Source organism: Sturnira hondurensis, unplaced genomic scaffold (assembly GCF_014824575.4).
Source record: "Sturnira hondurensis isolate 20B ecotype Veracruz unplaced genomic scaffold, ASM1482457v3 Scaffold0008640, whole genome shotgun sequence".
In the NCBI taxonomy this organism is placed as follows: Eukaryota; Metazoa; Chordata; class Mammalia; order Chiroptera; family Phyllostomidae; genus Sturnira; species Sturnira hondurensis.
This window is the reverse complement of record NW_028081271.1, coordinates 13,185,538-13,212,517: the sequence shown is the minus strand read 5'-3', so window position 1 is coordinate 13,212,517 and position 26,980 is coordinate 13,185,538. Positions and strand designations below refer to the sequence as shown.

The 26,980-nt window shown below is 48.8% G+C and overlaps 2 protein-coding genes across 3 annotated transcripts in view; one reads left to right on the top strand and one right to left on the bottom strand.

Moving 5' to 3' along the window:
- DUSP4 (dual specificity phosphatase 4) overlaps window positions 1-26,980 on the top strand; it is a 37,237-nt gene that overhangs the window by 5,863 nt on the left and 4,394 nt on the right. Inside the window, exons 2-5 of one of the 2 annotated variants that reach the window (XR_005067779.1) lie at window positions 3,883-4,028; window positions 5,147-5,366; window positions 5,956-7,477; window positions 15,485-15,497. Coding sequence is in view for 1 of the 2 variants with exons in the window: in XM_037055296.1 (XP_036911191.1) it covers window positions 3,883-4,028; window positions 5,147-5,366; window positions 5,956-6,341 (752 nt within the window). In the remaining variant the exon portion in view is untranslated. Of the gene's footprint in view, window positions 1-3,882; window positions 4,029-5,146; window positions 5,367-5,955; window positions 9,805-15,484; window positions 15,498-26,980 lie in introns of those variants that run through there. The other variant, XM_037055296.1, reaches the window with a different exon arrangement.
- The window catches only part of TNKS (tankyrase), a 173,224-nt gene continuing 159,192 nt past the window's right edge, over window positions 12,949-26,980 (bottom strand). Inside the window, exons 24-27 of the mRNA XM_037055295.1 lie at window positions 26,511-26,616; window positions 25,728-25,914; window positions 22,486-22,642; window positions 12,949-18,537 (exon numbers count right to left, since the gene is read on the bottom strand). Of these exons, the coding sequence (XP_036911190.1) occupies window positions 18,451-18,537; window positions 22,486-22,642; window positions 25,728-25,914; window positions 26,511-26,616 (537 nt within the window). The 3' untranslated portion in view covers window positions 12,949-18,450. The remainder of the gene's footprint in view (window positions 18,538-22,485; window positions 22,643-25,727; window positions 25,915-26,510; window positions 26,617-26,980) is intronic.

Genomic DNA, 26,980 nt, shown 5'->3' with positions numbered 1-26,980 from the left:
TAATGATAAGAACATGGGGAAAACAGGTAAAAATGAGCCAGCATGGAATAAGACAACATTTAATATGACGTAGAAAAAACAGGTGGGATCTGTTAGGAAATGGTTTTCGGAAGATTGAAGTGCTGACCTGGGGCACCTGCTGACAGGTTGCCGTTTGCCAATAAGTAAGCTGTGGCCGTTTGGGGTCCTGGACCATTGGAAGGGTTTCAGGAATGGCCTAAAACCACCTTCCATTCAGAGGGCAGGACAGTGGGCCGGAGTCGGGCCAGAGTTGGGAGAGCCTGGCCTGCTCCAGCTCCCGCAGGGCCCGCCCTGCACCCTCCTGCCTGCACACCCTCGGGAGACTGGGGACGCAGCCAGCCGCTGGTATCCGGCTGGAATAAGCCTTCCTTCTCATAAGTTCCGGCTAGAACTTGGCGATCTGAATCAAACCCTCACTCACAGGGCTCACTCGTGGCTGTGGGTTTGCCCGGATTTGGAGGTGGGGGAGGCAGTGGGAAGTCAGGGGGCAGTCTTCTGGCCCCACCTACAGTAAGAATTCCTTTTGACTTCCGTCATGACCCAGAACAGGGGTACAGACACACCTGAAACCAGAGTGCCATGAAATGATACCATCTGTGAATACGATGCATTCCAGTAGTTTCTATGCCATTTCATGAAATTTAAAATGCTGGTCACGGCTCCTGAATGAGGACCCTCAGTTAGGAAAGCCCTGGGAAGGAGCAAGAGTTTGGTGTGATGTCAGCTGTGTTCTGATTCGAGGATTTTGCACGAGCATTCTGGCCTGGGCGGGGGGGGTGGTGGCTCGGGGTTCCTCCTCACTGGGCACCCCTCCTGTCCACCACTGCTAGTATGTTCCTGCCCCGGGGCAGCCCCTGGCACCCCAGAAGGCACTCCTTTTGTGATGCTCCTTGTGACAACCAGCCACAGACCCCCCCCACCCCCCAAAGCCACAGCTCAGGAGGGAAAGCCTGTTCCATTGCAGCTACTGGCATGGATGGGACCCTTCCACTGTTTCTGTCCCTCAGGCTGATGGACTTGCTCCCTCCATTCCTTTCTACGGTTCTCTAAAGCCCCCCCTGGAGGGAACTGACTTTTCAGCCATCAATCTTCTGTTCTAACTGTAACAGGGTCTTTTACCCACTGTTTTAGCCTGGCCTCTGGGCTCGTCCGCTTGTCCCTGCTCCATCATCATACAGCCCGGGGTCAGCAGTTGACCTGATTTGGCTGCCCCCTGGGTGGAGGAGGGAAGTCTATTCTGGGGGTGGGGTGACCTGGAGGCACCATTGTCCCTGGCTGGGGAGGGGTCCCCAGCTGGGGAAGTGCAGTACCTGCCCTTCTGCTATGTACCTCCTTGGCCTCAAGATTCCAGCTGGAAAAAAAATCAGGAAAGCCCATGAGGAGGCAGCTGCCCAAAGTCTGGCACGTTGCCAGCAATGCTGGAGTCCCCTTGCAGGTGCCTAAAAAGGAAACCTTCATTATGTGTCTCCTGAGGCCAGGCGCCGAGCCCTGGCTGTTCCCATCTGTCCTCGAAGGATGTCAGGCATGGACCGTTCATCACATTCCACAGAGAAAGGGGCTCAGCGAGGCTCAGTGGCGCCCCCGGCCTGTGTGTGTCTGCAAAGGCAGTGCCCGTCCCAGGACCTCAGTCTGGTGCCCTGTCCTCCTCTTCAGTCTGGTGCTCAGTCTTGGTCACGGGAAGAACATTCTTTCAACAGCTCCAAGGCTCCTTCCCCTTCTGCTGCCCCCAGGGTGCCCCCCTCTGTGACCTTAGAGCCTAGCCCTGGCAGCTCCTGTGACTCCCCCCTTTGCTTTTGGGTGGGTGCCGCTCTTTTGACCCCCTCGGTGATGAGCTTTTGGAGGGCACCGCTCCTTCCTTACATTTCCTTGGGGGAGGAGAAACATGTTTCAATAGCTCGCTCTGTAATAAACACAGGGGTCGCTTTATTTTGAAAATGTCAAACCCTATGGAAGTATGCAGAGTAACACGTGATGACTTGTTACATAGGTGTTCAAGGTCTGCTGATGGATCCGTTTCCGTTTCTACTCTGGGGGAAGCGTTTTCAGTTTCCCGTCCCCAGGACTTCAACTAGAAGGCTTTGGTGGCTCTTCTCCCCCCACCCCCAACTCTGATCCCTGCATTTGGAGCAGGAATGTCTGCAGCTTTAGAAGGAAAGAAGGAGCAGATGAGGGTGACGCGGAGGGAGGGAGGGAGAGCTGCTCCTGAGATCAGGCCGACAGCACAACCGAAACTGGCCAAGTAGCAGGTTCTCTATCCCGGGAGGCTGGTCATTGTGACTCAGCAGGAGCAGGTGCCTGTGACCCTAGAGAGAGATCCATTTATATCCCGATGACGGAGGGAGCGGAGGGGGGCAGAGCCGTGGGTCGGGGAGGAAGAAATGTCTGTCCTGCTCTGTGAGCCTCATGATGTGGCAAAGAATCATCGCCTTTCCTCAGGTTGGGATTCTGGGCAGGAAATTGACGGACCGTCGCCTGTCTGCATATTGGAAGATTATTCGTATACGGGCTGCTGTTGTAGGGCACAGTGGCACCCTGTCAGGTAGTCACCACGATTTAAGGTACTAGCTGTGTGCGTGGCCATCCACGGGACCGCTCGAGGTTGCTCCACAACCCACAGGCCCTGCTGAATTAACGTTATGAAAGTTTCTGGATTTTCTTAAAAATGAGGTATCGTTGACATGTTACAGCAGTTTCAGGTGCAAAGTGTAATGATTTGGTATTTGACTGTATTGCAAAATGATCACCACAATAAGCATATTCTGCCTCTGTACGGGGCTGCACATTTTTTTTTATGCTGAGAATTTTAAGGTCTCCCCTCTCAGCACCTTTCACACGGGCGATAGAGTAATAATAACCGGTCACCATGCTGCACATCACATCCCTAGGGCTCACTTACTTCATAATGGGAAGTTTTGACCCCCTTCGCCAGCTGGACTGATGTATAGTCCCTGTTTGGTCCCACAGTGAAAATAGCAGGGCCAGACACTGACAGTAGCTGGCAAGTTGCCCACAGAGCGCAGTCCCTGAGACCACGGGAAAACCAGCGACTGAGGCTGAGTGTCTTTTCTGGAGCTCGACCTGCCTGCCCCTGCCCAGCCAGCGCCCCTCTGCTGGGCGCCAACCCTGCTCCGCAGAAGTTTGTCTCCTTTGGCTTAAACTCCCTTCCCGGAAGGTGACCCCACAGAGGACTGTTCAGGGCTTAGCAACTCTCCGCAGGTCAGGAAATCCTCCCTTGCCCCAAACCTGGATGTAGCAAGAGGGATTTATTTAGATTTAAGCCCATTTCCTCTCGCTTCGGTCCTTTGTTGGCAGAACAGCTGGCCGCAAGGTGGGGAGACGGGCATCTGCTCTGTTGCTGAGGTGCAGAGGGGCTGGTGCCAGGGTTCTCTTTTTTCCCTTCTCTCCCAAACCGAACCTCTCCACAGGAGGGGCTATAGTTCTGGACGGACAGACATCTTTGCAGCTCCCAGGGCCCAGCTGCTGTCATGGAGACCCACAGTGGCCTTTCTCTCTTCCACACCTTGTTGTCACCCGAAGGACATTTTCTGGGCAGACTGCCTCCTGCTTACCCACTGCGCACCTCCCTCTGTGTGTATGCGTCCCAAATCAGTCTTGACCACAAAGCTTTCCTTCCAGATTTCAGCATGCAGTCCTGGCTCAACTGGGACTGGACATCTCTGGAAAAGGCTCCATAGCCATTATCTGTGGGCCCACAGCGCCACCCAGTGGCTCTACATTTGTAGAGCCAGCCAGGCCCAGCTTCCCTGCTGCCTTCAGGGCAGACTTAGGAATTCAAGTTCTTTTGGTTTTCTGCTGACTTTGTGACCCCACTAACCTGAACTTGAACTTTCTTCTCTACAGGTGGCTATGAGAGGTTTTCTTCTGAGTATCCAGAGTTCTGTTCCAAAACCAAGGCTCTGGCAGCCATCCCGCCCGCGGTGCCCCCCAGCACAGCTGAGTCCCTGGACCTGGGCTGCGGCTCCTGTGGGACCCCACTGCACGACCAGGTGTGTGGGGGGCTTCTGTCCAGAGGTCCGCTTTTCCGAGGCTTTGGGGGCAGTGCCTCAGCGGAGGAGAATGTGGTGAACCCTGACATTGGGATGGGATGGAAGATAGGTCAGAAATAAATTACATGTATTGTTCTTGCTCTCTCCTCTTTTCTTAAAATATTTTATTTATTTATCTTTAGAGGGGAAGGGAAGGAAAGAGGAAGAGAAACAACAATGTATGGTTGCTTCTTGTGCATCCCCGGCCGGGAACTGGCCTGCAACCCAGGCATGTGCCCTGACTGGGAATCGAACCGCGATCATGTGGTTCGCAGGCCCGCGCTCAATCCACTGAGCTACACCAGCCAGGGCTCTTCCCTGTTTTCTTACCCTCGCTTAAGAAAATGATATGAAGACATAACTCCCCTCTAGCCTCTGGAGTTTTGTGCAGATGAACCAGGAGGCTGCCCTGGGGAAGGAGCATCCCCGGGCCCCAGCCTCAGCCCAGGTGGTCATGCCGTGTCCCCCCCCCCTTTACACGTCAACTGTAAATGCCCAACGGACATCAGTGGTTGGCCAGGCCTGCCCCAGAAAACCAGTGTGAGCCGCTGCATTTCTCCCGAACCCACTCCTTCCCAGCCCTTTCCCTGAGACGGCGGGAGTGGACTTCCGGAGTCCCGAAACCCTGCTCCTCGAATCCCAGATAGCTCCAGTTGGCCCGACTTAGAAAGCTGTCATTAATTTAAGCCCAATTTACTTAATTTTGCCAAGATGCCCCCTCTCGTCTGGGAGGCCGACATGGCATGTGTTTGATGTACTCACCAGACAAGTCCCTGAACTTTTACCTGGTGATTGGCAGGTGTAAGCTCTTCCAGTCATGGTGGCGACAAGCTCCTTACCACGGGGCGGGGGGCGGGGGCCAGCGGCTGGAGCAAAGCTGCAGATGGAGGTGTCCCACGGAGCCTGCTGCCTCCTTCAGGAGCCCCAGCGTGATGAGGGGGAGCATCGAAGGGCTGGATCCACGGGCATTCCCAGGGCCTGTGAAAGCCACCTCTCCCTGTCCCAAGCACCCCAACCCTTTTCCTGGTGGCTTGGCACTCATACGACGTTGGGGGCCTTTGTTTCCCTCTCTGGTGCAGGGGGGTCCGGTGGAGATCCTTCCCTTCCTCTACCTCGGCAGTGCCTACCATGCCGCCCGGAGAGACATGCTGGACGCCCTGGGGATCACGGCCCTGTTGAACGTCTCCTCTGACTGCCCCAACCACTTCGAAGGGCACTATCAGTACAAGTGCATCCCGGTGGAAGACAACCACAAGGCCGACATCAGCTCCTGGTTCATGGAAGCCATCGAGTACATTGGTAGGCTGGCCCCGGCTGGGGGCTGAGTCTGAGACTGGGTGGGCTGGATGAGAGGGTCCACTTGCACCTGGTGTGGGGAAGGAGGGTGTACCCATTCCCTGCCCCCGACCCTCGTAGGAAGGCCTGCCTGTTGCATGTTATGTGGTTTGTTGGGCAGGGATGGGAAGATGGGTCTTGCTCCTGAGCTGTTGGCTTATAGAGTCAGTAATCTTGAGCATGCGTGTCTCCAGGTGTCTAGGTGATAGGGCTGTTGGGATGGGGAAGAAGACAAAGAAAGGGAGAATTAGGTCATTGTTTTTCTTTCTGCAAATGGAAATCCTTGAATATGTGTGTTAGGGTTTAGCATGCGCTTTTTCCTAGCAGAGTGCCTGGGTTTGGTTAAGTCTCAAGAATAGCCTAGCATGCGTGGGATTCCACAGCCCCTCCACGTGGGTTGCCCCCTCCTCTCCCTCAGTGGGAGTTTGCCCTTCTCCAAATCCTGGCCCCTCCTCCTTCTCTGGCCCCCAAGTCTGGCGTAAGCCACCTGCCTTTGGGGGTCGAATCGGGACTCCCGGGGGCGGGGACACTGACACGCGCCGCCCTGCCCCAGATGCCGTGAAGGAGTGCCGGGGGCGCGTGCTGGTGCACTGCCAGGCGGGCATCTCGCGCTCGGCCACCATCTGCCTGGCCTACCTGATGATGAAGAAGCGCGTGCGGCTGGAGGAGGCCTTCGAGTTCGTCAAGCAGCGACGGAGCATCATCTCGCCCAATTTCAGCTTCATGGGGCAGCTGCTGCAGTTCGAGTCGCAGGTGCTGGCCACGTCCTGCGCAGCGGAGGCCGCCAGCCCGTCGGGGCCCCTGCGCGAGCGCGGCAAGGCCACCCCCACGCCCACCTCGCAGTTCGTCTTCAGCTTCCCGGTGTCGGTGGGCGTGCACGCGGCCCCCAGCAGCCTGCCCTACTTGCACAGCCCCATCACCACCTCCCCCAGCTGTTAGGGCCGCTCTGGGACCCCCCCAGCCAGGGGCCTTCAGCGACCCGACGGGTGGGGGCCGCGGGCCGGCAGCCAGTCGGGACTGAACAGCGTGGGGCGGGCCACCCAGCCCCTTCCCATCCACTTCTGGGCCGACCACCGGGCCGCCAGAATGGCAATAAGGACTTTGAATACACATTAAAAGCAAACAAAACCCTCCAATTTAGAGCAATAATGGCTGCCTCCATGGGCAGGGAAGACCTTGGTCTGGTTCATGTGTCGGTTTTCCGTTTCAGATAGGACTTTCTTACCTCATTTTTTTAAAGCAGTAAGGCTTGAAGTTCTGCAACCCACAGGTCCTGGCAGATGTGCCCACCGGTTTTATTGAGGGGGACCAGAACAAAGCGAATTTGCCAGTAGTGCCTGGTTCTGTGTGCTTGGCCCTGTTTTTGTTGTTGAGGTTACAGGATTTTTTTCTTTTAAAGGAATCTTTGAGGGCACAGTTTTTTTTAAAGTCACAAACACATGAATTATTATGCTTAATAATAAATAAAATATTTATTAAGAATTTCTGCAGAGTACCTAAGTCCAAGGGGTCTAGTGGTGTGACTCCGGATATATGTGTGTTGCTGTTGAACATCGGATCGCAGCGGTAGGAACTCGGTGGTGCCCTCGGGGTGGACAGGCTAGCGTGAAGACCCCCGTGGACCTGCCACGGAGGCAGGCAGGGTCGGGGGAGAGGAGGGAGAAAGGGACCACTTCTTAGTGACCTTCTGAGCTGGTTCCTGGGCAGGCGGTCACTGAGCAATTTTAGACACACCCACGCAGCATTTTTCTCACTGACCTGCCTGAGGTCTTGTTCGTCACCTGCGATAAATGCCATACCATACTAGGTGCTCCTGAGAAAATTGGGTGCCATTCAGGTTTTCCTACCGTCAATCATTTGGCAAGGCCCCTGGGGACCCAGCTCACCAGAGACACCAGAAATGAATCATTTCGTGAGTGCGAGCACCACGGTTCTCTTCTGCATGCGCTGGAGGTTTCAATTTTAGGGGGGGTTCCTTGGAATGAAGGACAGCCAACACGTTCGCATTCCTGGTTTAGGGGGCTATTTTCAGAGGCCCTCCTGAATGAGAAGGGGGAGGGGACACCACACTGGAGGTCTAGGATGGGGAGAGCGTGAGTGGGGAGTCAGGTCAGACCCTTCCCTTTGGGAGCTGGCTGCTGGGCTTCTGTGACAGGCGTCGGGGGCACTCGGGGGTCCTAGGATCCTTTCTTGGGATGATGCCATTTACAGGGCCTTCCAGATGGAGAAGGGTGTTTTTCTGTGGGTTGGGCTTGTGGGGAGGGGATGGGAACAAGCTACACGTTACTTCATTTGTAGTTTTGTGGAAGTGCTGTTATGGAGTGCCAGATTAGAGGTGATTGCAAACTCGTGTAGAGATGAGAGCATGTTTTTTTTTTTTTAAAGCCCTTTGAGAGTCTAGATCTAAAAGAACATTCTTGTTCACCCATAAATAACCTCCGGCCTCAGTGTCAGAGTGGTGTTGCAATGTGCTTTCTCGTCTGGGTGGTCCAGACTGGACCTGGTTGGTTCCATTTCCTTCTGGAAACATGAGCCTGTGCTGTCGTCATCCCTCCCGCCTTTTTTTGTCAGTCCCCATCTTTGGGTGGGGCTGGAGCCCTCACATCCCATCTTCAGGGAAAGCCCGAGGCACCCTCATGCCCTGGGAGCGGCTGGGCTGAACAGAGGTGAGGGCTGGAGGGCCTGGGGATCGGGGCAGTGGAAGTGTTTAGAGGGCACAGTCGGAGGTTCCCCCCTTTTCCGTTGATTCCTGGAAGTCAACTCGTGTTGTGATCAGTGAGGTCCAGCAGGGTCTGCAGCTGAACAAGCTATGGATTCCAACAGTGGAGGGGGCTGGGCGGAGGGGGCTGCTGGCGAGAGGAGGGAGAGTAACCTGGGGCAGATTCGCTTTCTCGAGAACCAGTACACAGTTGCCAAAACTCTGTCTCCTGCTTTCCCGGGCTGGATTCGTGCACAGTGGGAGTTCAGAACCAGCCGTAGAGAGGTCTGCCTGCTTTCCAATTCAGGTCTTAGCACAAAGTCAAACTGCTCATTACGAAGCCATTTGCGGTGGGCTTGATAACAGCCTGAGTCTCAAAACTCTTAGGAATAAAACAGGAAATTGGCTTGATTGGCAGAGGGGGTTCCGGTTGGCTATTGTCCCTTGAGAAGCCACTCTGATGACCTGGGATAGCTCTGAGGAAGATGCACCCGTGGGGCAGTCCCCGAGGCCGGTGGGTTTCAGGAGACATCCCTCCTGTGAAGTGATTCCTGTTGATGCGAAATTTCTGTGAAGGCCTGAAACCATCGCCACTTCCGCTGATTATCAACGACTGTGCTGTTGGTGACGAAAATCTGTGAACTGTGTCATCTGTAGAGACCAAGGAATGCTCCAGTGTCCTTGCAGTTTCGTGTGAACCAGGGGCGTTTGTGGAGCACTGAGGGAAATGGACTTTCCCACAGAGCTGTGTTGGGCTGAAGTCCCCATGAGCCAGTGGCCAGGAGCTCCCAGCTTCAGTCCTTCCTGTCTGAGACCGTTGTCCTCAGGTGCTCACTCCAGGTGGTTCCCAGACAGTTTTCAACGAGGTGGGAAAGCTGGGGGGGGGGGGGGCCAGTAAAATTTAAGTCCTTGGGAAGGAGGACGGGGAGGTGGGACCCTCGATTCCGATGGGGCACGGGGCTGTTGGCCACTGTGCGTGTCTTAACATGGTTCACCTTGGCCGCTGCCCACTTGCGTCCGCCAGGGAGCTGAGAAAACCCTGCTACCAAGCCATCCCAGACCAGCGAAGCCAGGGTTTGTGGAGAGGGACGCAGGCGGCAGCCTGTTGCAGAGCCCTCCATGCGCTTTCCTGCATGGTAACCTGCTTTCCTGCATGGTAACCTGCGTTCGGGAAGCTGCTGTCTGGTTGGCAAGGTGCTGTGCGGTGGCTCTCAGAGGTGGCTTCTTGCACAGAAGCTGCAGCCTGGTCTCACCTTCAGTCCCAGCTGAGGGTCGAGATGGAGCTCTTGAGGAGCAGGAGACCTGAGCGGGGCACCGTTTCATGCTCCTTGAAAGCCGATCTGGGGAGCGGTGTTAGGGGACTGAGTACAGTGTATACATGTTGATGTTTTTCCTGGGAAGTCGGGTCTATTGGGAAGAACGGAGAGCTTTGCCTCGAAGGTTCCCCTCCTGCCCCCGGAGCACAGGAGCAGCCTGTCCCTCCTCAGAGTTCGTGGGGTCACGGCAGGAAGAGGCTTCTTCATGGCCAAGCAATGCAATCCCGGGAACTTCTGTAAATAGCCCCACCTTCCAGAGTGATGTCATTTCTACATTTGATATGCTTGTATCTCTGTAGGATGTATATAGTGTAGGGGATTTTTTCTGTTTGGTTTTGTTTTTTAGAAAAGTCAACACGTCTGTTTTTATTTATTGCCTGAAGAAATCATTTGACAAAAAATAAATAAATTTTCAACCACCTCTGGCTCGGTGTACTTGTCCCCTCCTTGGGAAGGGTGCTGCGGTGTGGCCTCGGCAAGGTGGGGGCGGTCAATGGTAGCCACGGTGGAGGCCGGTCAGCTCCATGAGCCTGCTTTCAGTCCTTGAACACCACTCAAGGATGGGGATGGGAGGAGGCCTGTCTAGGAGTCTCTGAGAGCCTGATTTCTCTAGGCAGAGGGGCCGGCCAGAAGGACTGCCCGGCAAGAGGCAGTGACAAGCGTGGCTTCGCCCTGGGACACGTGGAACGCACACAGCCTGAGCACGAGGGATCCAGCCAGGACGGGCTGCGTGGGGGATCGCCGCCCTGCTGGGCACCCTCCTCGCAGGGAACATGCCCCAGCTGACTTGATATCACTACTTGTTTTTAGTAAATTCACTAGAAATCACTGAATTGTACGCTTCAAAAGGGTACATTTTGTATGTTAATTACACACCAATGAAGCTGTTCAGTGTTGAACATGAAAACATGCTCACTGCCCAAATATGAATATAATGCATATATATCAAGTAATGCATATATATGAGTAAAAAGTGGGCATTCCTCTTCCACATCCCCACCTTACAGCCCACATCTTTTATTTTTAGTAACCAAAATGAACTTTTGGTGTAATTCCTTTCTTTAACTCATGCATTTTACACAGTGAGGCGGTTGACAGGATCTCCTCCCCCCCCTGGGGTGTTTCCTGCCGCTCCTGCCCCGCCCTCAGTTTGCTGGGCCACTTCCTCTTCCTGCCCCACGGCAGGAGTGGTGCTGGAGAACCTCGTCCTGGTCTCGAGTTGGGACAGAGTGGTCGAGTTGGGAAGGGGTTGGTTCGGTCAGACCCTCCCGCCTCCGGTCATGGTGGTGCACCCAGGTGAATCCTCGGCTGGGTCTTCTCATTTCACGGCGCACTGGCCAGAATCCACACACGGCTCTGCTTCCCCCTTCTTAATGGCTGCATACTGTTTCACAACAGACCAATTCTTTATTTGTAAATAGCGTTAAATTTCATTTTTTATTTCTTTTCCAGCTGAAGAATGCTGTAGGACAATGATTTTCATCCCATGGCACACATAATGACTAAAATTCTGTGGCACACCAAAAAATACGTTTTTTGATGATTTGACTAAGAAATAGGCATAATTTTGATTCATTCACACCAGATGGCTATTACTGTGTTGGCTGTTGTCGTTTTCTTTTTTATTGGACCGCTCTGCTAGGCCCCCATCAACATTGGATGTGTAACGCCTTGGACGTCTCCCCAATGTCCCTATGCAGTATTTGGCGGGCAGTATTCCTCCTCAGCAGATGAGAAAGTATGGACGCGACCTTCATCGGTTTCCCCGCAGCTGTGAAGCGCATGAGTGGGCCGTGGCGCCGCGGTTTCCGACGGCTCCCACGCCTGCACACCTGCGGCGACTCCCGCCGGGCTTTGTATCACACACTCCGGATTTGTAAGGGGTTACGAGTGAAGGTGAATAGACTTTGCAAATCAGTTTTTGGCCAGGAAAAAAGCATGCCAAGAATCCTATTAAAAAAATTAAATGTTACCTACATATTCTCGTCTTATCTACATATACACGTCTTACTTAAGCAGAGCTGTTTGATTAGTGAGGTGACAGGTGGGCATTAGTGAAAATAAAGACATATGCACCTCCTTCCACTTGCTTCTCGGTCCAGGTCTTCAGGAGAGATGCCAACGCAGGCAGCCTGGCGGCTTGGTCCCACCTCAATGGGAACAGATGGCTTTTCATCATTCCTAATGTAGGGCCATGTGCCCCTTCAGCTGGGAGGCCTATTGTACTGTCTTGTGACTCAAATCTCAAGGAAAAGTGAACCGTACCAAACAGTAAAGGTTTCCAAGTGCCGCACAACCCAGTGGGCTGCCCGGAACCTGAGACCCTGGGTGACAACCCCCATGGACGAACGCAGACAATGCCCTTGAAAAACGGTCCTTCAAAGAAAGGGGAGTGTCCTTTACAGTAATAGGAACTTAGTTTTCTAGGAAGTAGTTTTCTGCAGAAAATAAATCCAATCCCATGAGTGATCTGTAAGAGCAGGCCCTTGGAATAACTCGGTACCGGTAACCAAACCCAGTGGCTGCAATTCCACGCTGTTTATTTTATATCCCACGTGCTTTTGTGCACAGTTTAGATTTCTCTTTCTAACTCAGCAATAACCAAAGGGGAGCAACCAAGTCTAAGTGCATTTAGAATCTGATCTCAGGGGCAGTGATGACAGAAAGCCACGCAATCGAGTCACCTGGCTGTTTTCATTCCCGCTCACACACCCACACTCCACACATGGTCAGGGTGGGTGGGGCCTATCCAGTTGGTGCCTTAGTCTACGGTGCAAAGAATTCTGGGATACAGAACTAATGTTTTCACCACTCGGAGTGCCAGTTTCTTCATCTGTAAAATGAGGGTTAAAATGCCTATTTGGCAGGTTTGTTGGGAAATGTATACAAAGCACCTGGCTCATCTTACGGGCTCAGTGATAGCTACTGATCTTTGTGGGTGGAGAGTGCTTCCAAGTACTTAACTGATGTCTTCTTGCTACTTTGACGATCCCTCTGGCAAAGAAATTAGGTAAAATTCTAGCTTCCCACTTGCCAGCTAATGAATCACTAGCCATGGGGAAAGGAGAGGGGGACAAAAAGGTTTTCTTCAGTGCCTGTGTACCAGGCACTGAACGATCGCCATCGCGTGAGGTAGGCGTTCCCTCTCTCTCCTCCCGTGTGACAGGGTCGGGGTGGGGGTGGGGGTGGGGGTGGGGGGTGGGCAGCCTCTGGGCAGCAGAGGCCGGGCAGGGCCTCTGAGCTGCCCTGGTTACCGGTGTGGGGTCAGCCTCCAAGGCCTGTGTCTCTTTGTTTCAGAGATTTTTCTAAAAGGAGTCCACGGTTCTGCAACTGCTGAACTTCAGTAACTCCCACGTGGGCTTCGAGGCAAGGAGAAGGCAGTTACCACACAGATCATGCTAGACAGACAAGAGGGACCATTGTTATTCGTATTCTGACAGTTTCGGGTCAGTTGTGTTAAGGTTGGTCAGATTGAAATGAACAAAGAGGGAAATGAAAACACTTCAGAGCTAAGCGCTGTCCACATACAGTATACTTTAAAAATGTTTTATTGAATATTAAACAATTACAAGTGCTGTAGTTAGACATTTAGCCAAAGCACAATTACAGGTTAAATATAATCATAAAGATGCCTTAAATAGGAGCCCACCATGCAGGCAGGTTAAGGTCCTCGAGGCCCTCTTTCGGCACAACAGAGGGTGACGGAGAACCAGTCTTCCACTCCACATGAAAGACCATGAAGACGTGAAGGATTTACATGCCGTCAGCAATTTCCCACGACCAAAGTGATAGGGTTGCCAGACTTAATAAAATAAAATGAAGCAAAACAAAACAAAACAAAAATCACCCAGGTTGCTCAGTCAAATTTGAAGTTCAAATAAATAAGAATTTTTTATTGTAAATATATGGCAGGTAATGCATGAAACATGGTTAAGCTAAAAAATTAGTTACCTAACGTTCAAATTTAACTGGGTGTTGTGTATTCTATCTGGCAATCCTACAAGTAGACAAATGCAGAAAAGAAAAAGGAGGGGATTGAACCCCCTTGCCACTGGTGGGTCACACAGAGACTAAAAATTAAAACACACACCACCAAGAATGAACCAGAGTCACCACACTGGTTACTACACAGACTGACAACACAATGAGAAAGTACAAGGACTACGCCAAATGCCGTGGCCAGGAAACCATCGAGGTTTCCTCCACTCTGGTTCTGTAAATGTTTTTGAGAAACCTTGCTGATAAAAGTACCTTTTTAGTGTGTAGGTATCAAAGACAAACACTACTATCACAAAGACAGGATGGACTCGAAACAATGGAAGCAGTAGCAGGCGTTATATATGCACGTGACCAGTTGAAGCACTGTGTCATGAATACAAGGGTTATATAGCCAGGGTCTTCATCTTCCAGGTCTAGGCTACCGGCCTCGAAGATCTTGGTTGCTTTCTGATTTTTACTGTTGTGTTTTCTAGCTTTTAATCCCGAACCTTGGGAGGGCCGCAGGAGCGAGTACAGGACACCCCACCGGCAGAGTTTAACTACATTTCCCTGTAAACACTTTCAGGGGAGTCTGCGGAAATGGGCGGACAGATGAAAACTGACAAAACAATCTGAATTCTGGAGAACGAGAAATCTGTTTGAAAAGATGGGTGGCAGGGCAGGTGTGGAGATGGGAGAGTGTAAAGCGGAAAAGGAAACCTAAAAGGATGAAGAGCCAAATGTAAGCATCCCGACAGCGAGAATGTTATTTCAGGAGAGGCAGAGCCCTCGGGCCTCCTGGAGCACGCCTCCTGAAGCCCTTCCCGGATCACCGCGGTTTATGTTTTAAAATGATTAAAAAACAGCTTGTGCAACACTCAGATGATACAGGGTATCACTTGGTGAACTGTTGCTGCTTCCCCACATATACAAAACTTAACAGGTTTTAAAATTCTGTCTGGCATTTCTCCTCCAAACCAGATGATCTGGTGGCTGGGGAACTTCAGACAGACAGAGGCGGCGTGGGCTGATCCTGTCTGCTCCTCTGTGAGTAGGAGCGTGTGACTTGAGAAGTGCACCCTCGTCAAAAAAGCACGCCAAGTGTGACGTCCACGAAGCTACACCTGGCTCACTGACACCTTTCAAACACTAAGAAATGGAATGACAACTTATCAGGATATAAAAGGTTAAAAAGTTTCTGCCATAGTTAAGGCTTTCTTAAGAATATTTAATTTTCTGTTAATGTCAGAATCCACAAAGTGTCTGAAGAAGCCTCATCTTTAAGGGTAATTTTAAAAAATGCATTTCCTTGTCATACCCTAGATGTGTCCAAGTGGAGCTGAAACGTTATCTTCACAATTACTTTCTTTTCATTCCTGTCGCTGATTTGACATCAAACAAGTTCAGTTTTAGCCTTGAAACGAATTTCTGACACATGGACTCTGTATTAATGTCAGTTTTTGTGCTCCCTGAATGACTAAAACCTTTTTCACTTTGCAAGGGAACAGCCCGAAGACCCGTGTCACAGCCCGAGCACTTTTGGTGAGAAGGCCATTCATCACTGATTATCATACACAGGGGGCAGGGCACACGGGGTGGGGGGGGGTGGGGGCAGGAGGCGCTGCCAGCGCAGGCCGTGGCTGTTCCAAAGACAGTGCCCCACAGGCCAGAGAGCGCAGCTACTTAAAAAGAAGGCGAGCAGCATCCCACAGCCACCGCACACCTGGGAGACGTCCTGTGAGAGAAGAACCGGGACCGCTAAGTGTGGCCTGCCGCTCTTCTTTCGGGGCACACCCACTTTTTGTATAAAGGTTATGGTAACGCAACATTAATCCATACGACCTTATTTGCCGTGTTCAGGCATTTCTGTACGTAAATCAATGCACTTCGCTACTTTAGAGCAGAGGGAAATTAGTCTAACCACTAACATCGGCTCAGAGGAGCACAAGGGTGCTATTTCATGAAAACATTCTAGTATTGTTTATTCTACTTGTTTCAGTGAAAAGCTAGAAATCTCAAATTCCACGAAGAAAAGGGTAAATAAAAACCCAGTTGTGCTGCTGTTCTTTCCCGCAGAGCTAAAACTCCAGGTCCCATGCTGTCGTTGGCTAACGGTGCGCCAGAATCTTCTGGGTGGAGCACCCGGGGCAGAACGCCTGGTTCTGGTTGTGACACAGAATTGGAGGGACAGTCTCCTTTTGCAAGACTCAAAATGAAGAAAGGAGGAAAATGAGGGGGGTCAAAGGTAAGTGTCGGAGCTATTTATAATCCCACACTAGCAACCTGGGGAAAAGGGAAGGCGGCCAAGCAGGAGGAGATGTCCAAAAGTTGGAGCACTTAACTTATGCCTGACTCTAGTATGTGGGCCGGCCAGTACCTAGCACACTGGGCCCACCCCGCCCAGAGCCCTGTGGTCTCAGCACTGCGGGAGGCTGGCGGCTGTGGCCAGACTCTCTCCCATTCGGCGTGGGGAACAGAGGGGCCAGCCCCGGCAGGCCACACTGGAAGTCCTTGGCTTGCTCATGTTTCCGTAAAGTGCAAATGCGAGAACTCAGGTGGATTTCAGCCCAATTCAATGCCATGCTTTTACATGCCAGAGGGTTTTTCGAATTGCTATAGATGCAAATTCCAAACGTAGTCAACTTTTGCTCATTTGAGTGCACTCAGGATGACCTTTGGTTTTCAAGTTTTGGGTGAAAAAATGTATCTGTCTCCTGTGAGATATCAATTAACCCACTCCCCTTAGCAGGCGAGTAACACGCACACATTCTCCCCAGAACTGTTATACACGTGATCACTACAAGACAGCAGCACCATGTCTTCCTTACACAGTACCTCACTCGGCACACAGAACGCATGGCACAACACGGGCAGTTTAAATACTGAAGCACGGTTTCACTTCTCAAGTGTGAGGCTGAAGTTTACAACCGGCATACCCATTACTCTAGTTAGCATGACGGCAATGACACATGGCCACAGGTGGGGAGCGGCTTTTGGTATCCACACCACATGAACTCTTTAACTAAAAATCACAGCCATGTTTACCATCTTAAACTATATCTAAGTGAGGAGGCATGTAATACACATTCTCACAGTGACTGAAAACTACACCGCATGCCAGTGCCTTCGACCCAGTGTTACAACACAGCAAAAAAGGAAGAAAGGCGGGGAAAGCCCTCGCAATGAATATCCAACTTCGAAGCTTCATGTGGAATCTAGTGCTAGTGAACAAGCAGCCAAGACACAAACAGCCAGTGCGGGCCACAGACACTTCAACAGAAGCAAACACTGAGGCTAATTCTCGACTGAATTCTGAGGACCCATGCAACTCAATCTAGTTCCCAATGCCTAGTTCTAGCAATGGACTCGAGCCAGAGAGAGCGAGCAAAATGTGTTATTTTAAGAGCCTATTATAGAGTTTTTGCATGTAACTACTTTATTTTTATTTAGGCAACTAAGTAAGGCCACAGCTTGACCAGCCTGTATTAAAAAACAAACAACCTGTTTTCAGGACTTGAGGGTGAAATGCCACGTTTGCGCCACACTGGTTTCCCTTCTTGACACCCACACACTCCTTGTGCCTCCAAGCTGAGGAGGCCAGGCCGCGGCACATCAGAGCGAATGGATGCGCCTGATTCGACATTCAGGTAAAAGGGAGACTGTAAGAGCTGCAACGGATAACGTTTTACAAGTGTCGATGTGCACTTGGCAATGGTGATTAAAACAAGCAAAACGAAGTAGTGATTTCATGAAGTAACAGTAAGGTATTTGTCCACCTTCATTTAAAAAAGTAACTGAAAAAGCTTTGGTTTGAAGATTTTGTTCTCCTTGTCTGTTAAGCTGTTTGAAGAAGTGGATCAAAAATTCAGTGCAGGGACCTACACGAACTATTGGAAGCACGTCACTCAAAATAAAACCCAAATCTGGAGTAAACAAAAAAGTCCTTGCATTTGTGCCCGTCTATCTAATGAACAGGATTCAAATCCTAGCTTTCTAACCTAGAGAAACAATAAAGTAAACTTAATGTGACTCAAATGAAGTATAACAGTTTGATTGAATTTGGAAATAAGGCAGCTAATTTGGGGGGCGACACTCTGGTGGAGCAGATTTCGGGAGAAGGTGCCCGAGGAGCCCCCACAGGCCTTCCTGCCGCCACATCTAGACCTGCCTGCTCCGTGCATGCGCTCCTTGGCTGCTCCTTCCCAGCCCTCCCGCGTGGTCTGGCCTCTGAGCCTGACCACAGCCCAGCCCAAACTTCCCCCAGCCTACGTTCCTGGGCTCCTGCACTCCTGGCCACAAGAGGGAGAGAGCAAGAGCCTCTGCCTTCTCTGAGCTTGGGAGCTCCTAAGTCAGGTTGATGCTCGTGCCTTTCCCTTGTAAGACTGGCCAGTTAATAAAAGGACGGAAACTTGATGTTTTTTCTTTCCATCTCAATTTATGTTTATAAGAAGTACAGATATGAAATAAATCAAAGTGGAAAAAAAGTGGAAACTAGTCTTGCTCAGCCAGAAGCTTGGGTTGTGTTGCTACTGATTTTAGTCAGTGTGACTTTGTGCAAAGTATCCTCGAGAAGGCTCTCTGGCTCATTATCAAAGAAGAAAAACAACAAAAAAGCCAATGATGCATGTTTAGGAAAAACCGAAAATGGCTCTGGGTATGCGTACTTGTTATATACATGTGCCATATATATATAACAAAGCAAAGCAAATGTAGTGTGTGAATGGTGAACATTTGGGAAGGTATTGGTTATGTTTCCTTTCTCTCCATTTCCAAGTTTAGATCAAAGCAGTCTTACTTTAGAAACGGATAATTGCAATGGAAGTGAGCCTGAGATATATTAAAAGGCCGCCCCTGTAAACATTTCCTCAACGGGAACAGCAGCAGTTGAGTATGTATCGGTTACTCATACTATATTCATCACTATAGCAATGCTTCGTAAGACAAACAGCTTGCTCTAGGCTGTCGAGGATTTAGAGAACATTGACTTTGTTGGAAACCATCCATTACACTCCAGTCCCAGGTTGAAATCCGATCTGGCCTGCACCAGGGGCGTTCACTAGGTCTTCTGCTCTGCCGCCGTTGCAGTCTGAGAAGGAGCCTCGGGCTTCATGATCTGGTAAGTGATGAGGTACTCCGGGTAGGCCTGCGAGGGACAGGAAGAGAACGGGGTGACTCTGAGGGCAGCACAGCAGGAAAGCTTCTCATGCTGTGGAGGCCTCAGAGGCTGCTGATTCTAACCGGTGTTCTACTCATATACTTAGGCACATAAATATACTAATGCTGATCAAATCACTTCTTTTTTTTTGATTACATTAATACAAATTTCTAGAAGTAGAATTACTGAGTCAAAGCATTTTCCCAGCAGTCTGGAGTTTCTAACTTAAAAATTTGACACATTTATTTCCACTTTTTATTTGGAAACAAATGCAAACTAACACATTAAATGAAAATGGTTCCCAAAACAACTGTACACCCTTTGCCCACATATGTGCAACGTTAAGGTTTTATTATCCCATTTCCTTTATTATGTGTGCTCCCCCCACCTCTGTATATACCAGGCAGACAGGCAGACGGGGAGATTCACCAACACATGTTCTCCCGAACCATTTGCAAGTAAGTTTGTGTGTGTGTGTGTGTGTGTATATATATATATATATATATATATATAAAATGATTCTTTGTATATGCCAGTATTTATTCCCTGAGAATAGAGATATCCTCATAAACAAGCCCAGGATCAACCGTGTAATTTTATACTGATAGACTTTTATCTAACTACATTCACATTCCGATTGTGTCCAGTGACCTAATAATGTCCTTTTCCTTCTAGTACCAGATCCAAATCGGGGCGGGGGTGGGGGGGGCAGGACATTCAGTTAGTTGTCTTTTCTCTTGGGTTTCATCTAATCTAGAGTTTTCAAAACCTTTCTTTGTCTTTTATAACAGTGACATTTAAAAAAAATTTATTTATTTATCTTAGAGGGGAAGGGAGGGAGAGAGAGAGAAATATCAATGTATGATTGCCTTTTGTGCGTCCCCTGCCGGGAACTGGGAACTGGCCTGCAACCCAGGCATGTGCCCTGACTGGGAATCAAACCGGGATCGTGTGGTTTGCAGGCCTGTGCTCAATCCACTGAGCTACACCAGCTAGGGCATAACAGTGACATTTTTGATGACTCGTCTTCCCACATTTTTTATGAACAGAATACCCCTCATCCTGCTTAGACTGAGGTTATGCAGTTTTTGGCTGGAATGTTGCACGGATGCTGTGCCTGGCTCCGAACACCATGCCGGCCGCCCACGTGACGTCTGCCTGTCCTTCACAGTGATGTGAACTCTGACCATCAGATCAGGTATTGCTCCCGTTCTCCAATGTGTAACTGCTGTGATTTCTTCCTCCTTCTAACTCAAAAGAAGACCACGAAAACATCCTTTTCCTTGTCGAAAGGATCCCCTTAATTCAGCATCCACTGATGATTCTCGCCTGGTGAAATTTTTACCACGATGGTTGCAAGACAATGATTTCCCAAACCCAGTCCGGCCTCCACATCGACCCACGTGCTCTTGGCTTCCTACTGTAAGCACAAGCCCCACCTTTCCCTTCACCTGTTTATCTAGTTCTTATCAGAATGATGAATTCCTGTTTTTTCCGATGGTTTAAAATTTATTACTGTGCTTATCTGGTGTTCCACTTGTCCCAGATTTGGCCAGTGGAGTCCCTTCAAGCTGGCTCAGGGTCCTTGTGACATGCCCCATCTTTTTTCTTCCTTGGGTACTTCATTACTTCGTTACTTTTTTGCATGCTAGATGTTCCAGGCTTACCTGTTCCTACTCTGCTCCATCCCCGGAAGTAGTTATTTATTTTCCCACAGAGCCTGGATCCTTCCCATGGGGAATGGTATTAGAGACCAAGATTTGAACTCTACGTGTACTCGCTGCTATGGGCGATTCTTTGCTCTCGGCAGACAAATACATGTGCATATACTCATATGCATACACATGCTTATATCACTCTTATACATAAACCCATACATACACCTATGTATGCGTCTACACACATAACACATAGTAGACACCATGAGTTCACATCAACACCTTCAATTCCAATCCTTTATCTGCCCCCATTCCACACGCCTGTCCCTTCCTCGACAGTGACAATGCCAGCTCCCCAAATCAACACTCTGACTCACTTGCTCAACCCTATGATACACCTAACAGGGGTCACCCATACCACCACAATCCACACTTTTACTATGGGGGTATCCAACCTGTGGCCTGCAATGCAGCCCAGGATGGCTGTGAATTGGCCCAACAGAAAATTATAAATTAACAAAACATTATGAAACTTTTTTTTGTGACTATGTATTGTAATATATTTCATGCGTGGTCCAAGACAGCTCTTCTTCTTCCAGTGTGGAGCCCAGAGACACCAAAAGGTTGGACACCCTGAAGTTCAGGACTTGTTTCCAATTCTTCTCCCTAACAGTACACCTCACCTGGCAAAGACTGAAGGCATATAAGAAAATACGGTTTTCACAGATTAGTTTTAATTAGTTGATTTCTTATTTCTCCTTATGTCTTTGCCATTAGTAAAGTTAAGTAACCATTTGAAATTCAATTAAGTACAGACAAATTGAGTTTTGTTTTTAGAAAAATTGGTAGGTATTTAGCCGTATTGTAAAAATCAAGTACCGGGCTAAAACTGATGGGAAGTTTTCCTGCTTGTTGACAATTTTATTTTGGAGCCTCAGGCTGTTGGCAGAATTCAACGTGCCGTCGCCGTCCGACTCTACGTGAGTTCCACGATCAGATGCACATACGGGCCCTGACTTATAAGGGTTAGACTCAGGGTTTTGACTGTGCAATGGTGCAGAGGTGACAGACACCAGCAGAAACTGTACTTTCAGTTTTGTTCTTTCCCCAGCCAGTGCCACGTGGTACAACACTCTCGGCAGAGGCAGCCGGAGCTCGTGGTCACCCACACGGTCCCGAGGGGAAACAACCCACAGGACACCCGTCTGTGCTGGTTGTGCACAAGGGTGAGTGTAACCATTTTGTTTTTACTTACAGCGCAGTGCTCAATAAATTACATGAGCTATTCAACACCATAATATACAATAGGGTTTGTGTTAGATTATTTTGCCCAACTGTGGGCTAATATAAGTCTTCTGCACATTTAAGATGGGCTAGGCTGCCCTGGCTGGTGTGGATCAGTGGACTGAGCACCGGCCTACAAAGTAAAAGGTTGCCGGTTTGCACGCCAGGCCCCAGTTGGGGCTGTGTAGCCAATCACTGTTCTGTCCTTCTCTTTATCGCTCCCTTCCCTTCTCTCTAAAAATAAATAAATAAGATCTAAAAAAAAAAAAAAGGCTAGGCTATGCTATAGCGTTCGATAGGTTAGGTGCACTAAATGTTTTTTTGACTTACAATATTTTCAACTTATGATGGGTTTATTGGGATGTAACCCCACTGTAAGGCGAGGAGTATCTGTGCATAGATTCACTCCTGTGACCAGCTCGTGGCAAGTACACCCGCAAAGAAGGTCCACTCAAAGGCAGCTGCTCCTAGCGCTCCACTGCCACGTTGGGGTAGGAAGGGTACAGAGCACGAATTCAGAATAGCATGCCTCAAGAGCAACACGAGGCCCCACACCTTATTTCTTAGATACCCTCGTGTCTATACTGTGTTACTTGGCTGATAGGTGACTGATGGGTTCTGTGTGTAAAGCTGATGTCAAAGAATTTAGATATCTTCATTTTGACCCGAAACAACTAATACTATCAGAATATGCAATATTTTTTTGTTTGTTTTTTATCTTTAGAGAGAGAGGAAGGAGAAAGAGGACGGAAACATCACTGTGTGGTTGCCTCTCATGCATCCTCTACTGGAGACCTGCAATCCAGACATGTGCCCTGACTGGGAATTGAACCAGGGACCTTTTAGTTTGCAGGCCCGCACTCCATCCACTGAGCTACACCAGCCAGGGCTGCAGTAGGTATTTTACTAAATGGCTTTCTTTAACTTTTACATGGTCTCCATATGCTGCACGGTCATGTTTCATAACTTCGCGCTCATCTGATGCGCAGCATACCTGTTCTCCTCTGTAGATGACATACTCGGCATATGCCAGCCCGTTCACACTCGGTCTCCCGATGACTGAGTGATGTCCCGGAGGGGCATGCGCCATTTTCATGGTGCTGAACTGCAGGAAGGATTTTCCGAGGGTCACACGACAGAAAAGCATTTGTCTAAAGAAAAGAGGAAAGCAACATTTTGAAGGAAGCTTTAAATCTTGACCTGATATAATTGTTAGGTTTATTGATTTAAAAAAATCTTAATACAAGACAGGTTAATTTAAATGTCCCTTTCATATTTATGAGCAGGATGGGGTGAGATGTGATATACTATTGTATATGTGATATACTATTGTATATGTGATATACTATATACTATGTGATAAACAGTAGGCTCAATAGTGACCCTTGAAGTTGGAAGCAGTTTTGGTGTGGTTTGGAAACCAATCGTGAAAAATACCTGGTATGTTTTGACTAGTGAAAAAAGAAACATACTAGTGAAAACTGAGTTCTTGTATGGAAGAACAGGAATAAAGCAAAGAAAATAAGCAAATGGCAACAGCATCTGAAATGAAGACTTGGTNTGATATACTATTTGCCATAAACAGTAGGCTCAATAGTGACCCTTGAAGTTGGAAGCAGTTTTGGTGTGGTTTGGAAACCAATCGTGAAAAATACCTGGTATGTTTTGACTAGTGAAAAAAGAAACATACTAGTGAAAACTGAGTTCTTGTATGGAAGGACAGGAATAAAGCAAAGAAAATAAGCAAATGGCAACAGCATCTGAAATGAAGACTTGGTTTTACTCAGAAAGAGGTAAAAAAAACAGATGAGAAAAACGAGAGTAAGAGTGGACCACATACAAAGAATACTTGCTTAAACATAAGGCCGAAAATGACACTATCTGGGTGAAACATGACCTCGGGGCAGAATAAGATACCACAGAGGAGAAGGCTGCTGGGAAGAAGCTAAATAGGCCAGAGGTGGCTAAATGAGCAAACTCCGGCCCAGGGGTCAGATCTGGTCTGCTGCCGGTTTCTGTTACTAACACTGTACTGAAACTGGCCACACACACACTTACTGTTTATGGCTGTTTTTGCACTACAGGGCAGAGCTGAGTCACTGGGACAGGGATCCTACGGCCTGCAGAGCCTGCTAAGCCTGAAATCATCGTGGGGCTTCAAAGTTCACCGACTCAATATAAACCATACGCATTTAAACTAAACAGTAAGATGGTCACACTGTTAAAGGTGCTAGTTTTGCTGCAAACAGTTTGTTTTTAGTAATGGAGTGAGACCTTGGCAATATGACTGATCAGAGATAGTATTTTCAGTGAAATGAAAATAGTGCCACACCCAGTAGAACAAGGTCCTAGCTGAGCTGGCTTTTTCAGGGGGATGCTACTGACACTTTGGGAGCCGGCCCGGCTCCAACTGCATTCCCTTCTTGGACCCAGAGGAAAGGGTTTTGATCGAAACCAGAAGGAGCCTTTCTGAGCTCCATGCCCACACTTTGGGCAGCACTATGGCATCACCGGACTCTGCTTGCTTGGCTGGCTGGCCCAGTGCCATGGCCTCTGCCAGTCCATATGTCACACACAGCCTGACCAGACAGGCTTTGCCTCCTGACTCTGCTCCCTGCCCCAGGGTTTTGCAGCGGCTGCAGAGGTGGGAGAAGCAGCAGGAGCCGTCCTCGGCCCACGAGGCTGCAGGTTCTAGCGCTCAGGTGGCGAGTGCTGGCCCAGCCTGCTCACCAGCTTGCCGTGGGCACTGCCATGCATCCCTCAGACGCAGTGCCCCGAAATGCGGGGCAGGTGCCAATGCTGACCAGTGCGAGACAGGAGCCGGCGGGTAAGTTCATCTCTCCTCTCCCACCACGTACTGCTGGGCCATGAATTACTTCACGGAGCTTCTCTGAAGATGTCACATGGACTGAGTAACCAGTGGCACTTGTTCTGAGACGGTGGCCAGTTCCTGATGAACCTCAGTCTGTTCTGCCTCCTGACCTCACTTCCGTTCATGCCCTCACTCCTGCTTCCCTGGGCTGCACTTGCCAAGAAGGTGCCAGCATCTAAGCTTCTGCTTCAGGCTCTGTTTTCTCGGGAATCCTGGCTAAGACATAAACCTGTGTTTCTAATTTTAATGGGCAACTGTTCAACTTCATCTAGGTCCACTTTTATTGCTTTTTCCACTTCATTTTGTTTCTAGAGGTGTTAGGTTTGAAGCAACAAAGAGAAACTTTTGCATTTACATATTCTTGGGAATTTTTGTGTTACTAACCACAACAGACTTACAGAAAATAAATTTCCTTCTGGATTTCTGGCATCCATATTAGAACTGCCGATGGCTACGTCTGTTTCCAAGTAACTTGGAGTGGTAAGTTTCGAGGTCAAAAATTATAATGAGTTTTAAGGTTATATAAGTCTTTTTTTGAGAGTTTAACTGAATTACAAGGTTTGTTATTAAACCAGCTTTGCAAAAATAATGTATCTGGTTAATTTAAAGAGAAATGCAATAAACTGCAATCTTTGAAAATACAATTCTGTGTATTTTTTTCTATTGGCAGGAAATGGAACAAGGAAAGGAATTATTTTTTTCACTGTTTTCGGAGAGAGTATACTATGATTCTCTTCAATTTTTTAGTTTTAAAATCATGTTTAAAAAGCTAATATTCATTTGTTTAATAATTCCAAAGTTAATATTCCAGAGCTGGATCTTTAAGGCCAATTATATGTCCTGTCTTAAAATATCACAAGCAATATCAGAAGCACATTGAAGATTCTACTTTTTTTCAGAGAGGGGGGAAGGGAGGGAGAAAGAGAGGGAGAGAAACATCAGTGTGTGAGAGATACATGGGGACTGGCTGCCTCTTGCACGCCCACACTGGGAACCCCAGGCATGTACCCTGACTGGGAATGGGACAGCGGCATTAGCGAAGACATGTATCTTAGTTCTGATGTGACTCTCTAGTCAGACAGAGGTTCTCTCTTCCTTTCCTTACACCGATTCAGAAGCAAGAGACATGAAACCCGGGGGGGAAATGCCAAAACGGAGGGAGTTTCACTGTGATCTATGACTGGCTGACTACATCTAGTTCTGATCGCCACTAATGCCAGCAGCCTGCTGTCATTGGCACTGTCAGGGTGGAGGCTGATAAAAGGACCACTCCCACCCAGTCCCCAAGGTGCCTGACTCATTAGGGCTGAGACTGCCGGTCAGCTGGGACTTCTGCAGAGCCTAGGAAACAGCCCCATGCTCACCTGTGACATACATAACACGACCGATCTTTGTGTGTGGGGCAGCCTGTTCCTCCTCCGATCCCATAAACGTACTGGTTGCTTTTAGAGGAGTTTTCTGCAAAATAAATCCCAGCACCAAACATTCCTCCTATGTATGCGTGTCGTTCATCAAACCCTTTATGAATAATAGCATTAATGAAAGGAGAACCTAAAAATATAATGATAGAAGAATTAGTTTTTGAACACTTTTCTAGAATATCAATTAGCTAGGTACTGTTTGCACTTAGCAGATTGATATTAAGTAATCCATAATACATAATCGAAACATTTATTTTGCAAGATGTCTATTATACATAAATTATCGCATACTAGAATCTCATCAAGGGCCTACAGTGCTCACCAAGCAAAGATGTTACTTTGCAGACGGCATGAGATTTTAGACAGCAAAGTACACTGTGGCTTTGAAAATACAGATTATTTTATACCCAATCTTACTTTAAGCAAGTACAGATCATCTAATAAACTAAAAGGATTCTGCTAATGAACAATGAAACATTTCATTCTCTAGATGGCTCAACGGACAATTTAAGTTCTGAAAAAATTTCAGGTAATTTGTTTTCATTGTGTACGCCTCGAAAAGCCTGTACAAGGCACGAGAAAGCTGGTACCAGCATGTAATTTCTTGGAAAAAACCCCAAACAAACTGTGTTTAACACAACACCACCACAGGCAACGACACGGGCCTTCCCTCCGGTGGGGTGGGCACCAGCCCAGAGCTGCCCTGACCACCGCCGGGACACTCACCGTGGAACAACATGCGCTCGTTGTGATGGTTGTGGTTCTCTTCTGACACTTCCTTTTGTCTGTGACAGAATCGTTCCCTCAACTTCTTGTTGACAACTTTTTGAATCTTTAAGAATGAGAAAGAAAAAAGCAATTGAGTGTAATGTATGTTAACTGGCAGTTATGATTTAAAATGGAAGGTATGTTTTCCTTGAGGAAGATCCAATTTTTGTCTTGTTTGCTTAAAACATTATTTTAAAATGATAAAGTTGCCAGGTCAGTGTAATTCAGTTAAACCCCAACTTTTAGTGACCTAATTTTCAAGTAAGGTTTTTGCCTGTTACTCCACATTAGACCTGGCTCTACATATGCCCCAGAGTTACCTGAGGAATTAGAGAGAAAAAAGAGCTGGAGAAGGCTGTTTCTAGGCTCTTCCCCATTCAGAACTCTGCTGAATTCTAGACGACACGGCCTGTACGCCGTGGCTTGCC